General features: G+C 42.6%; 1 protein-coding gene across 1 annotated transcript in view; it reads right to left on the reverse strand.

The window, feature by feature from the left end:
- The window catches only part of ARHGEF3 (Rho guanine nucleotide exchange factor 3), a 295758-nt gene that overhangs the window by 179913 nt on the left and 100155 nt on the right, over positions 1-15690 (reverse strand). The window contains exon 3 of the mRNA XM_019724204.3: positions 4557-4623. Within this exon, the coding sequence (XP_019579763.2) occupies positions 4557-4623 (67 nt within the window). The remainder of the gene's footprint in view (positions 1-4556; positions 4624-15690) is intronic.

Below are 15690 nucleotides of genomic sequence, written 5' to 3' on the forward strand. Positions count from 1 at the left end.
GGCCGCGTGGAGAAGGCAAAGGAGCACTGTCTGAAGACCAGTTTCCAGTCCTGATCTCTCCATCCTGAGTGGCCCTAGGAGCCATCACCATCATCTCCTGTCTGTCTAGGTACCCGACTCCCTTTCCGTTACAGTAGCAAACTCTTCCTCGGAGCAAATGCCCTTCCCCACCTCAAGGAAATGGCTCTAAGGGAGCAGTCGGTCCCCAAACCCTGTTCACCGAGCTCCCTCAGAGGGAGCACATGACCAAGGCCTGTCCAATCCTCTTGACCACAGTGACTGGCCAGGGTATAGTTATGTCACCCAGGCCAGGGCAATCAGAGCACTGGGGTTTCACATGTGGACCCTGGAAATGAAAACTTCTCTCTTTTCTCTAAGAAAATGTGGCTGTTTGTGGTCATCCTTGCCCTCCAAAAAAGTCCACATTCAGTAGGCAAAAAATAAGACCAACACCCCAAGACTGACAAAGCTGAGAGAGAGAGTATCCCGAAATATCAATATACCAGAAGCCTACCCAACTCTGTGTCACTCAGTCACATGAACCAATCAATTCCCCTTTCCACTTGACCTAGTTTTAATTGAATTTTTATCACTTGTGAGCAAAAGAGTCCTGACTAATACACTAGGCCTTGTTTTTGTCACCTGAAAAAATTAAAAGGTTGGGTCTACAATGTCCAAAGTCCTTTGCAAAGCCCCAGAGTCTAGAAATTTCTTCCCAAATGGCCTAGGCAAGAGTGAATTCCAGGCACTGGAGAAAGAGACAAAAGGATCATGGCCCTGAAATTTGGTTGATATTTAACTGAAACCTCAGTTCTGACACCTGATACAAAACCTTGCACACAGTGGATCTTGCTAAATATTTCCTAGTTAACTAATAGGCAGTGGCAGAAGTTGTGCTCCTGAGATTTTCACATTTCTAGGGTGAGTTTCCTCCCTGAATCAGCCTCACACCCCCCGCCCTCAGCTAACTGGAGGAGCTATAGCAAATATTTTCACAAGGAAGGATGGAAATTCTGAGCTCAGCACTGCCCCAAGCAGATGGGGACCAGATGTGCAACGAGCACCTGACAGAGGAGCTGTCTCAGAGCAAGACACCCGCCAGGGTCCCACCTCTCTCAGGCTCCCACCTTCTTATTCCCCCCCACAACCCCCATTCTGTTCTGGTTTTACTCTTAATGTTCCCACCATAACTGCTTCCCTCTGTGAATGTATATGCAGCACCCATGGGTCTGGTGAGAGACAGGCACAGCACCACCCCTTGCCCAGGAGGGTGGGGGAGTCCTGGAGGGAGGGTGACACCTAGGGCCTCTGTATCCTTAGACAAGCCCGAGAACCAATGGACACAACATGCAGTTAATACCAATGACAACTCATCAAAGGGCTAAGCCACTGGGTAGGTATAAGGGATATGTCAGTCAATTGTCACCAACCCTTCCTGAGCCTTTCCATAGCCAAAAACGCCAGCCAAAAAAAGGAAAACCACAAATGCGACTCTTAATGCCTTGAGCAGTAATGCACATCTGCAGGGAATGTTTCCAGGGGAGATGAGGAGGCAGTGACAATACAGTTCACTCAGAAAGACTTCTCTTAAAATTATTTTGAAACTCTTTCCTCAAAATGTCTACACCTTAAGCCACCGACCATTCCTCTCCTCCCCTAGTGCCGTCCCTGCTCTTTCCTTAGCCCTCCTGTGTCTTCCTCTTCACTTCCGTTCTAGAGCAATGTGGTTGCTGCTACTCTTGCCTTCTCCCATCACCTCTTCTCCCCACCTCATCCCCAAATCCACAAATGCCCATGACCTTGCTGAACTAACACAAGAAGCTTCTTCTTTACAACCTAAAAAGGAATGGAGTTCCAAATGCTTATAATGGTTTTCTCTGATATATATATATATAAATATATGAAATTTGCTAGCAGAAATTCTAAACCTCTCCTTTTTCAATAAAGAAGAAAACAAAGTATTCACAAAAAGCTTGTCCTGACCAAGGACACATGCACAGCTTAGTCCAATAGGCCTGGAAGTCTCATTTCATTACAGAAAATGTTTCAGCTGGAGAATGCCTCAAATGTCTTCATCCTGGCATTCTGCATCCTTCTCGTTCTTCAGTTGCAATTACCATAATAGCTGCTACAAAGCATGCCCGGGGTGGAGTGAGAGTGTTCCCACTTGATTGGGTTCCTTTCCACCCCCATGTCATGAAGGATTATGTTCCAACGTGGAGAGAGATCGATTTGGACACAGAGGAATCTGGCAATTGACCAAGGCCCCAATCCATCTAACCTCTGGTATATCTTGATCAGTTTGTCTAACTTCACCCCCAGGGGCCAGAAGAAATCAAAGTAAGGACAAGACACCAAGGTAAACACCACAATTGACCTAACCACCTAACAGACTCTAGTCACTCCAATACTTTTAACTACGTGGGAAAATCTTAAGAGCAGGCTAAGAATCTGAGGTTCTGATATGAAGCTGAAGTCAACAATGCATTAAAGTCTGTCACCTATTTAGTTACAAGTAGCCAGGGCCAGTTAGTTTGTTCTCCTGTGGTGAATTACTAACTTTAATTGTTACCATTGCGTAGGATCACTTCAATCAAGCATGTATCTAATAGGTTCCTTCTTAGCAGCAAGTTCTATAAACCAGAGTAGTGCTCAAAATCTATAAAACACTTTTGAAAGGGAAACAGTTGAAGAGGTCTCCCAGCCATAGGTAGGGCAATAAATTGTCCCAGTCTGCCAGGCACTACAGAGTTTCCCAAGACATGGGACATTCAGTGCTAAAACCAGGACAGTCTTGGGCAAACTTGGGTGGTAGTTACCCTAGATGTACCCCAATATTGGCTAGTGACCACTGTTGAATCAGAGGAAGGGTAGGGTACACTGAAGGGAGGGCAGAGGGGGAGAGAAAATAAATGCCTTCTAAAAGCCAGTTTGCTCACAGGAGAGCCAATTTATCTATAGTTCAAAACTGACTATAAATGTCAACTACTCCAAAGTGTGGCAAACTATTTTGTCAACAAATGGTTTATGGTCAATGACTGGGAAATGCTCCATCAACTCTCATTAATGTAGCCTCCATGGGCACCAATGCATACAAGGCTCTGAGAAGTCCTGCAGCAGCGGACATATTTTATTTGGTGCATTCAGTGTGCCCCAAGTTAGGTGACCACACAAGTTCTTTTTCACTTAATGGTAATGATCATCCAACTGACCACCCTTTTAGAAGTGGGGGTTTTATCCGCAAAGCCATAAACAACTTAAGAGGTGTATGACTTAAATTCAGTAAGACATACACATCTACTTAAGACATCAACACGTTTCTCTTTATACTTGGTGAGAAGCATATTGTAAACTTAGCTAAAATAGAGCCATGCTTGATAATATTTATTTGAATAAGACCTGGGGAAAATGACCGAGATCTGTATAGACTATTAAAGATGAATTAACAAGTAAAAACAGTGCTGAAAAAACTAAAGAGTTGAACTTGAAACACAATCTGAAGTGGATTTTGTGTCTGATGGATGTGAGAGATTCATTCATTCATTCATTCAACAAATTAATTAAGCATGTATGTGCCAGGCTCTGTGCTAGGCTCAGGGATGTAGCAGTGAACAAGAGAGAGTGACAAGGTCTCTACACACCTGATGCTTGGAGCTTCCAATCTTAAATTTCAGTAAGTGCTAACTAACAATCTTATTTTAACAACGAAAAGAAAGTGCAGGAGTCCATAGGAGGGAGCTCTAGCTCAGACTCAGGGGGATGCTCACTACGGCTTCCCACAGGAGGTGATGTCAAGATTTAGACCCAATGGATGAGGTGGGTGGGCCAGCAGCAGTGTGCATAGGAGTGCGGTGTTAGGCAGTGGGGGACAGTGTTCTGGGCAGAAGGAACAGCACGTGCAAAGTCTTGGTGAAACAGAGCTCAGAGCATTCTTTACACATGCAAGGGTCTTGTCCCTGAGGTCAGAGCTATTATTCATTTTAGCACACAGTAGGACCTCCATACACTTTGACTATTATTATTATTACCGTTATTAAGTTAAGGAAGAAAATTTTGCATCAGAAGGAGGTTAGATCTGACCCTTTCTGCACCTCTAAATATCTATGACTTTGTAATTGGAGAATTTTACGGTTCCCTTTAAAAATCTGTTTAAAGCTTACAGATTTCTCGTTCTGGGAAACAAAGCTCCCCATAAAGTCATAAATCTAGGTATTAACAGACTATGTATTTCTGAATTATTTTTTCCTTCCTTGTGCACTGGTTCCCTCCATGTTCCCAAGAAAATGGCCACATGCCCACCTCAACAACCTTGACACCTCTGGACTTCTTCGCAAGATGCTTCCAGTAGCCCAAGACCTACACGGCAAGCGAACATCAGCAGACACTTATTGGGCCACTAATATTTTTTAATTAAACCACACCCGCTGATATAAATATGACTTCCCCAAGTGGTGAAGCACAGAGCTTTCTTGGTGGAGACTTTTATTAATAAAGCAATCCCGACTGTACCCTCTCTGGAGCATCCAGAATACGACATATGCAGAGAAAACACTTACCCCTCTGAAATTCCAGGCTTTCGGAGAAGGAAACATGGAAAAGTTGTTCTGCCGCTGCCGTTTAGGCCTAGAAGAGGAGAAAAAAAGGGCAATATGTTCGTTATTCATTGGTTAGGTATTTAGAGGAAATCATCGACTTCAGATGCAGCTTTATCAAAAACAGAGATGCTTGGAGAAATGGCCCAGGCATAGAAGGCAGCTGGAGTTTTCTACAGCTCTTCAATCTTGAGCAGCCAAATTCACTCCAAACTCCCTCCCCGCTCCCCAGGAGGACAACGCCAGAGTCCCTTAAAATAGTCAACCCCTCACCCTTAAAAGAAAATCAAAAATTCAACCTGGATACAATCAACAAGCCAGACCAAACTCCCAATCTTGATCTTTATTTCTCACACACAAGCAATTCCCAAATGGGTACCATCAGGTGATGTTTATAGCTTCGGCTCAGCCTGGAACTCTCCCCTGTTGCACACACGCTGGGGAGCCCCAGCACCTCCACACTGGGCACACTTGAGCTCCAGACTTTTAAAGGGACAATCAACAGGACATGTAGCCACTGCCTAACAAGTCAAAACTGGTTTCCTCACCTATGAATTGCTTCACATGAATCAATCTCCTCATAACATGATGGAGGCAACTTCAAGTCAAGTCAGTACACGGGGCAGGCAACCAACCAGTACAGGGAAGGAAAGACGTGGCAATGTGGCTGGACAGTTTACTGTCTTGTAAAGTCAGTCCAATCTTGTAGCTGCCAACATACTTTGTAGGGATACCTTTTACAACGTCGGTAAATTATTCCTCCCCAAAATGTAGCATCTGTCAATCTGGATATTCAAATTTCATGTTTGCTTGAAGTACCACCTCCCTGAAAAGCATCCCTGGAAAAGGTCCACCTTGGACTTTCCTTGAGGTTTTAGTCACTGATGTGTCAAAAGGGGGTTGTTAGTTTTTTTACACGACAGTCACAGTGTTCCTTTGACCTCTCTGCCATAATCAGCAGCGATGCAAGGCAGAACACTTGTCTTGACCACTGTGCAGGCCTTGCAGTGTCTCAGGCCTGAGTAAAAACTTTGATTGGCTCCACCATACAAAAGAGCTAAACACAATCCAAGGTAATTTTCATAATGGCAGAAGCTAACAGGTATTGAGTACTTAAAACAGAGATGCTAATACTTCACGTAGTCCATCTCATTGATTCACACTGTGAGCTAGGGTTCATTATTGCACCCATTTGATAAGAAAACAGAGGCCTAAGGATATTAAATGACTTGGCTATCATCACATAGAGGAAATCTGATCTCAAATTTCATGGTGTTTTCTTAGCTGTGTGACACTGAGCATGAGGCTTAATCACTTGAGTTTTCATATTCTTATGTGTAGAACAGGAAAAATAATGCCCAGCACTTAGAGTCAAGAGGAAATGAGGGCTCTAACTCCAGTTCTGTCACTGATAAATTCTCAACAGATGTCAGCACGGTGCCACCTACCCCCCACCCCAAATCCTGGCTCCAAGAACAGACTTCAAACAGGGGCGCAGGATTGACACAGAAGAGCTGGGACAACTCACCAAAACAGATGGGAGCCCTCACTTACATGTCTTTCTATCCAGCCCCTTTCTCTGCCTCACCCTCCTCACCCACACATACAACAATAAAACCCCCAGCCAATCACATCTCAAGACAAACAGAGAACACGTGGGTGGTTACTTAGATTTAATATCCTTCTCTATTAAGTAACATGCTGGTCTAAGTTCTTCCGAAAAGACATTTCTCCCTTAATAATAAAAAAAAAAAAAAAAAAAAATTATCTCCCCTCCTGGGTTATAATTGGGCTTTGCTTTCCTAACTATGTGATGAGCTTCACTGTTTCCAAAGCAACAACATATACCAGAACATTCTGAATAAAGGTTCAGTTCACAGAAAATGACGATCACAATAATTAATAGTGATTAAGTTATTTGATATGTCAGCGACTAAGCTAAGCACTTTGCCTACATAATCAAAGTCTCATAATAACACTAAGATAGGCTATTATATTAGGTTATATTATAATGTTAATATATGATGTATAGGTAGTATTATAATAGTGTTATATATTATAATATTTTATACATAACTCATTATAATGGCATTAAATACTTTAAAAATAATATATTAAAACTTTATATCATATTTTCATATAATATTATGGTATAATGCAGATATTATCATTACCCCATTTTATAGATGAGATAAACTGAGGCTCAGAGAGGTTAAACCACATGCCGTTAAGTCACACAGTGGGTAGGTGCCAAGTTGGAAATCATACCCAGATGTGTCTGACTGCAGATTCAGAGTGTGTAGCCCCTCTAAAATAGAGAGAAGCCCCACCAAAGAGGGCAGAGTGTGCTTTTAGAAGAATGCAGCTGGGGGGTTCCTTGTGCGAGGGCATCAGTTTAGCAGGGCCTCCTACTACGAGGCCTGTTTGGGCAAAGAAAGCATCAGAGCAAGTCTGTCAATCCAGGGCACTCTCGGGCAACTTGGACACACCCCTTTGGTGGTGGGGAAACTGCCAGGAAACTTACAGAGAGAAAGGCTGTCCCTAGCTGTTAGCCACCCCCACCCTTGCATTCCACTACCAGGCTCCCAGATCATTCATATTAGCTGGAGTCCCTTTAAACAATCTAATCCGGCATCATAAGCGTCTCCTGATAGTTTCCTGCTTCTCCCCAGCCAAACGCTACCACCCAGGTGGCTGTAAAGGACGGCTCCAGGGAATAAAACCCACTCTCCTGAGAAGGCGTCTGCATGAAGGGCCTGAGGGACAACAGCAGCATAAAGTACACTATCTCAGAAGCCTGTCAAGGCTAGGTCCTCGCCACAGGAGGGCAATAGTCCTGGGTATCATCCTTCTGTTTTAGAAGCAACTTATTTGCACTGTCAGCAAAAGTCCCAGTGAGAAAACGACGCTTGGGTCTACAGGTCTCCCGGACACCAAGACATGCAGTGGGGTCTCCTCACAGGGCCAGGATGAGTTACCTATAGTGTGTCCAGTCCTCGGGCACCTAACATGAGCAAGGCCTGTGCACGGTGCAACACGCGTGCTTAGGAAGCACGGCCTACCCACAAATGTCAGGGGACCCTGCTGCCCAGGGAGGGGCTGATCAGAAGGCAGGGACAGGCGTGCAACAGGGGAGACACTTACCAGGAAGGAGGTTATATCCCTAGGAAAGGTTGCAAAGAAAAGTTATAAACTCCCCACCCTCAGACGGCTTACAGTAGAAATGGAGACATGCCCACAGTAGGAGCGAAAAGTCAAGATTCAAGGTGCATTTAGGGAACCATCTCAAAGTCGGGTATGTGTATGGCTGGAATCAAAGAACATAAGCTCAGTAGCAACAGGCCTGAGGATTGGCAACAGAATGTATTTTCCCACCACGTGAAAACAAACGTGACTCTTTCCCACTGCCTTGAGAAAAGGACTAAGGCCCGTTTCCAGAACAGCCCCTAAGAGTGGGGTTTTGGAAGCGGACACTGGATTGCTTCTGCAGCCCCTGCACTGTGTGAGGCCAAGAGGCTGCTGTTCAGGGTAGAAACCATCTGGGCTCCAAGAATGGCTCCTCCCTTTCTTGCTGAGGGACGTCAACCAGGCTGCCGACTCTCAACTCCCTCTGACCCTCCATTTTCTCATCTGTAAAGTGGGGGTAACAATATCTTTTCACAAAATTGAAGCATTAAATTAATATACTGTATAAACTGCTTAGCAGAGAGTCTGGCACTTAATAGGTGCTCAAATTGGCTGTATTATTATTATTATTATTATTATTAAGATTCCTTTAACCCAATAAGGGGGAATGTTACTTATCATTATCGTTGGCAAGGCTCATGTTGGAGAGACAATGAAATTTACACTAATTCTTACAGATTGGATAAAGTACAAGTAAAATAAAACAAAAGTTTCAATGTGCTATGAATATTGGTTAAGTGACAACATGACCACAAATAAGAATACAGTGTAAGCATGAAAAGACACCCTTTCTTCCCACTCTAATTTCCTGCCCCCCTTTTTCCCTCCCCAAAGATAACCACCTTTTCCAGCATGTTGCATATGTTCCAAATATTATAATGTCTTAATTCTCGACCCAGAGCATCTTACTAACAAAACGTTCCTTCTCTTTTGTTTTACCTCTCTATCCAAGAAGACAACTGTAGCATTACTAGGAAAAACCAAACAGTTACACCTTAGAAATTAGTGCTAAACACGGTACGACCTGTGTCAGATATTTTTTTTGGTTGGACCACTTACAATGGTAGTGGTTTCTCTCATTTAAACATCATTTTAGTTCTGGTTTTGGTACAAAAGTGAGGATAGACTGGCAGGTATTTAGCCAGCTGAAGACCCCATTCTTTGAGCTTCTCGCTGTAAAGAGGTAATTTGCAGAATGGAAAGCTCACACTTGGACTTCTCTCTTAAACAAAAGCACAGAGGCCCCACCCAGTAACATGTTTCTGTAGCTCATCGAACCACCCTTGGCTTCATTCTACTAATGCCTTCACTGGGACTCCAACTCCTTACTTCCTGTAAATTATAGGGGGAAAAGAATCACAGAACCCCAGAAATAGTCAGCTGGTACAATCACTTGGCACTAGTTAAATCCTCTTTGCAGCAGTCCTGTTGAAAATGCACCCTAAAAGAGAGCCCTCACCCCTTGGAGAATTGATCTGTACTCTCTACTCATGGGGGTTCCCACATGACTTTATTCACCAGTACTTATGAGTGCCTGCTATGCCAGGCACAGTGACAGACATTAGACATACAGCAGTGAACATGCTTTCACAGAACTTACAGAAGGACAACCAGATTAAAAAAAAAAAAAAATTAGAGAGAGCTAGATTACAGCATAGTAAGTCTGGGGGCTGGGGGAGAGAAAGAGTGGCAGTGGGGAGTGTCAAAGGAGTTCAGTCAAGGTTTGGGGAGCCAGAAAGGACTCTAAGAGGAAATGAGGCCTCCCTATGACTTAGCAGAGACAAAAGACTCAAACAGGTGATGAGAAAGGGAACAGTAGGCCAGGCCACAGGAAAACATGTTAAAAATGCAGGAGGTAAAATGCAGATCTTTGAAAAGATTAACAAAATAGACAAAACTGGCAAAACTGATCAAGTTAGAAAAAAGGGGTGGGGAGAACACTAATAAATACTTGTATGGCTAGGGACACATAACTACAGATATAACGTCAATTAAAGTGACAAAAGAATGTTGTCAACGACTTTACACCATTAAATTTGAAAACTTAAAATACATGAATTCCTAAAAAATATATAACTTACCAAAACTGTCTCAAGGAGGAATAGAAAGTTGAAATGCTCAATAACTAGTAAAGAAATAAATGAAAAACACCAGGCCTAGACAGGTTTACTGATGAAGTCAATAAAACTTTCAAGAAATAGTCATTCCAATCGTGTACGAACTGTTCCATAGAATAGAAAGAGTTCAGAGTTAAGAACTAGAGATGGTACATTTGAAAAACTAAAAGTATGACAACTTGTCTGCAATAAGAAATTACATTAAATAAAGTTATGTTCATTCTTCACAATGTAAGACCATGTAGAATTATACAGAGGGTGCCAAAATAATGTACACACATTTTAAGAAAGGAAAGCTGTATTAAAATTGTAATACTCAATATACCAACAACAAAAGATGAATACAAGTCACGTTTGACTTCTGCAATTGCAAGAGGTGCTCAAAGTGGTTACCATCAGCGTCCAGACACTTCTGATTATGGTGAACTACTGCTTGAGCAACGTTGACCAAAGTGTCCACTTGTATACATTTTTTTTGGCACCACTGGTATATTAATGAAAAATACCAACAAAGAAAGAAAAAAAAGAATGAAAATCCAGTTGCAGGAGATATGCATGATATGATATATATATGACATATGATATATGACATGACATCATATTTAGAAACACACAAAATAGCACTCTACTGCTTATAGGCACATATAGATGTAATAAAAATGTAAGATTACAGGTGAAAAGGCTATATCAACTGCAGAAGACTGGTTCCCTCTGGGGATTTAGAGGGGAAAGGGACTGGATGGGCACATGTAAGGCCTCATTTCTACCTGTAATGTTTCATTTATTCACATACAAATTCTGAAGCCAATAGGGCAAAATATTGATGTTTATTAAATCTATACAGTGGACACAGAGATGGATGTTCAAATAGTCTATATTTTGCTATGTGGGTAAAGTATTTTATAATTTAAAACAATAATAAGCAAATGAATAAATTATGGCACAGCCATACAATAAAATACTAAAGTACCATTAAAAATATTGAGGTATAGGGGCCGGCCCGGTGGCTCAGGCGGTTAGAGCTCCATGCTCCTAACTCCGAAGGCTGCCGGTTCAATTCCCACATGGGCCAGTGGGCTCTCAGCCACAAGGTTGCCAGTTCAATTCCTGGAGTCCCACAAGGGATGGTGGGCTGTGCCCCCTGCAACTAGCAACGGCAACTGGACCTGGAGCTGAGCTGTGCCCTCCACAACTAAGACTGAAAGGACAACAACTTGACTTGGAAAAAAAAAAAAAGTCCTGGAAGTACACACTGTTCCCCAATAAAGTCCTGTTCCCCTTCCCCAATAAAATCTTTAAAAAAAAATATTGAGGTATATTTATGTCCTCACCAGCCAAAACCTTAAAACATGGTATGTGAAATAAGAGGCAGGATAAGGTGTAAACCTGTTTACGTTTATACACACATACGTGCACATTCACACACACACACGTACAGAATCAGCGATATGTAAGCTCCCAAGTGAGGGCGTTGGAAGGGCAAATGCCCAGCTGTTGACAGTGATTGATTATGTAGCTGGAGTGGGAGGTGGGCAGCATAACTACAAACATTATCTTTTACATTATGTATTTTAAGATCTTTACTATGGAGACACATTGTGCATGTAATGAAAATTGCGATGTTTATAAGAGGCCTCACTTAGCAAGTGGGGAAGGAGGTAGAGAGGCATGAGATGAGGCTCAACAAGTGTCCAGGGCCGGCCAGGGCAGAGCCTTAAAGACCAGGCTGGGAGTTTGGCCACGGGTGATGGAGCTCCACTGAGGACTTACAAATGGGGAGTGACATGACGAGATTTGCCTTTAGAAAGATCCCTCTGGCGAGAGAGATGAGACAATGGCTGAGGGGGTCCAGAGCAACTGGGAGGCAACTACAGACATCCAGACCCACTGCAGCCTCTCTCATGGGGCACTTTCAAGATTCTGAAGGCGTGGAGGTCCTATGTGTCTGTTCAGGCTTCTCCCTCCCATTCTCCACCCCTCCGCCGGCTCTTTTCTTGAACAGCACTGTCCAAGAGAAATATCATGTGAGTCACATATATAATTTTGAATTTTCTACTAGCCACACCACAATGGCAGAAAGAAACAGGTGGTTTTAATTTTAATAATATAGTTTATTTAACGGAGTATATCCAGATATTATCAGATCAACATGTAATCAACAGAAAAAACATTAAAGATATTTTACATTTTTTCATAGTAAGTCTTCAAAATCCAATCAGTATGTTCCCCTTACAGCACATCTTAACTGGCACCGGCCATGTCTCAGGTGCTCAATAGTGACACGTGACATATGGCTATATACTGGACAGCACAATTATAGAAAAGTATCACATGCAGTTTCAAAGAGCCTCAGACTTTGAAAATACACTGCTCTATATCTCAGCTGTTAGTGATGAACCAAAATGTATAAATTGAGACCCATATGAAAAGTGAGACGCTTTTAATTTTTAAAAACATTTTTCCAGAATGATTTTAGTACTCATCTGAATTCAGAAACATTCAAAACAGCAAAATGTTTCCCAAAGGCTTTAGAGAACTAGTATCTGGGAAAACCAAGGAAAATTATCTTCAGGTCACAAGCGTACAAATGACCTACTTGAACAGAGAAACAAATGAAATTCTTCCCCAAATGGAGAATATCCCAAACAAATGCCTGCGATCTGTTCCTATATATTAATAGAACCACTCTATTCAGACAAATTCTACAATTAATAAAAAGGAGAGATTTAAATGATTCTTAAAACAAATGAAATTATTATATGTGTAGTTCCCCTTTTGTGAAACGTTTGTTCAGGTCATTTACTCATTTACATAAAATGCTGTTCTTTTTTATTGATAGGTAAAGGCTCTTTATATATTCAGGCTATAGCATGTAGCAAAGTGTCTAGCACACAGCTAGTTCTCTAGCAACCATATTAAAAAGGTATACATTAAATTCTGTCAACTGATGAATGGAAAATCAAAATGTGCTATATGCATACAATGGAATATCATTCAATCATAAAAAAAAAAAAATGAAGTACTGATACATGCTACAACATGGAACCTTAAAAATATTATGAAAAGTGAAATCTGCCAGACACAAAAAGCCACATATTGTATGATTCCATTTATATAAAATATTGGCAAATCCAGAGATAGGAAGCAGACTAGTAAGGGCTAGGGGCTGTGGGGAGAGAGGGAATAAGGGGTGACTGAATAATGTGTACATGGTTTCCTTTCGGGGTATGAAAAAGTTCTGGAATTAGATGGTGGTGATGGATGCACAGCATTGTGAATGCACGTAATGCCACTGAACTATTATATACTTTGAAAGGGTTAACATGGTAAATATTATGTTATGAATATTTTACCATAATTTTTTTAAAGTGAGGGTGAAATACAGATATTTTCAAACAAGCTAAAAGATATATATTTTATATTTAATAAAAATCCTCATGAAGTAATAATGCAAAATAAAATGCTATTAAGTACTCCAGGAGAGGGAATTCTATAGATGAAAGCCAGAAGAGCATTCTGTGCAGGCCAGAAATTGATGAAAATGGTTTAGACGTGAAGGTTTATCAGCACTTATGAGAAATCAGTCCCCGTTTCTGAAACACATATTTATGTGAATCATTCAACAATGATAAAAATTCCCACACTCTCTGGCTTTCTGCACTCCCTCCCACTCTCCACTCAGCCCAGGCTTCTGCACTCAGAGATTCTGCGGCAACAGCCTTTCCATCTTCTGCTCCCGTCTCAGAAGCCATTTGCTGCAATTCCCTTTTGTACTTGAGCTTCCTGCAAAGCTTTTATCTTTAGAATAACTCTTCATGGGTGCAGTCTTCCAGAAGAAGTTCCAATGGTAAATTGCAGTGATGCTTGAGTGGTGCCATAAGGGGCAATCCGACACAGTGATTGCGAGCACAGAAAACTGAAGCCAGTTCTGCCATTCGCTAGCTGTGTAACACTGGGAAAGTGACTTAACTTCTCTGTTCCCTACTTCTCCCCATCTGTAAAATGGAACAATAACAAGACTCCCTCATAGGACCATTATGAGGATTAAATGAGTTGATGTGTGTAAAGCTCTTAGTCCCTAGCCCATAAGAGGTGCACTTTAAGAGCTGGCCCCTTCCAGGTGGTGAGCTCTGGAAGGCCAGGGACTAGGTGGTTTGGATTCTCTGCTGTCTCTGCACCCCCCGCAGTTAGTGTGAGTTTAATAAACAGCTGGAGACTGAAAGCACTGGGCTTGCCCTTGATAAGTCTGTGCTCAACAGTATCACCGAACAGTCATATACACACATTGACAAAACATGAATAAAATCACATGCGATAGATAGATGGAGAGAAAGAGAGAGAGAGAGACAGAGAGAGAGACAGAGAGAGAGAGAGAGAGAGAGAGAGAGAGAGAGAGAGAGAGAGAGAGAACAAATTCCATAGTTGAGGCCATCTCATGGGGGCTTCTGAGCACTGAGCATGGACCCTAAGGCAAGCCTGACACGGGGCTTTGCATCTGCACCCATCTCAGCCTTCTCTCAGGCCTCTGTCAGGCTGAGCAGAACCCTAGATAGGCACTTTCTGAACAAAAAGTCCTCAAATTCTTGGTCTGGAACCATCCAAGTGCAGAGCCCTGGAGGAGGGCAGGTCAGGCCTTAACAAAGGCACCTCCCCAAGGGTTTTTAAGACAGCTTTGGATTATATGAGATTTTTGCCTTACTATCCCTGTTGTGGTTCCGTTACTATCTCCTCATCCAGGAGAAAGTGCCTATAAAATGCCAGAACTTCCCCCATCAAGTTACAACCCCAAACACCCTGAGAGACACCATCCCATCATGACAAATACTCCTGTCCATTTCCATATTTCAAGTCCATGGATGGGCCACAGGGTGCTCGTTCACATTCCCATGTGTTAGGCAGCCACCATAAACCTTTCTAGAACAAAGTAAAGCCACGAAAGAGAGACAGCAGTCACACAAAATGGTCAGAGCATGGGTTCCAAGACCTGGGCTCACGCCCAAGTCCACCAAGTGACCTCATGCAATTTTCAGAACTTCCCCACACCTGAGTTTCCAACTTGAAAAGAGACATGACAAGCCTTTGACTTCACAGGGTTGCTATGAGGAGTAAATAAAAACAACTTCCTGTAAACTGCTTCGCCTACTACCCAGCTCACACTGAGTGCTTCATAAACGTTAGCGTTCACTATCTGCTGAGTGTCTCCTAAGTGCCAGGGACTGTTGTCAGCATAAGTGATACCGCAGAGAGTAAAACATAGTTCCTTTTTTCTCAAAGCTTACATTAGGAGGTGATCGATTCTATGGAAAAAAACAAAGCAGATAAGGGAACAGAGATAATGGGAGTAGCTCATATTTTACATGGAGTGCTCAGGATAGGATTCTCCAAGAAAGTGAAGATTGAACAGAGATCTGCAAGAGCGGGGAGAAGGTCTTAGGCGGACAGGAGAGCACATGCAAAGTTCCTGGGGCACGTCTGAGGGTAGCAAGTCCGGTACTGCTGGAGAGGGGTGAGTGAGTGCGTGAAGGTCAGAGAAAGTCACAGAGGGAAGAGGAACCAGATGGCCAGGCTCTTACAGAGTACTGCAAGATCTTTGGATTTTAGTATGAGTGAGATGGGAAGCCTGGGGAGGATTCTGAGCAGAGGAGAAACATGATCTAAGTTTTAAAAGGACTGTTCTCAATGCCGTGTGGGGAGAATAGCTGTGGGGACAAAACAAGGCCCAGGGAGGAGGTGAGGAGGCTCCTTAGTGGCCCAGGTAAGGGACAGCGGGGAATTGGACCAAGGTGGTGGCAGTT

This window comes from Rhinolophus sinicus, chromosome 5, assembly GCF_057876585.1.
Source record: "Rhinolophus sinicus isolate RSI-liver-muscle chromosome 5, RSI-T2T, whole genome shotgun sequence".
Taxonomy (NCBI): domain Eukaryota; kingdom Metazoa; phylum Chordata; class Mammalia; order Chiroptera; family Rhinolophidae; genus Rhinolophus; species Rhinolophus sinicus.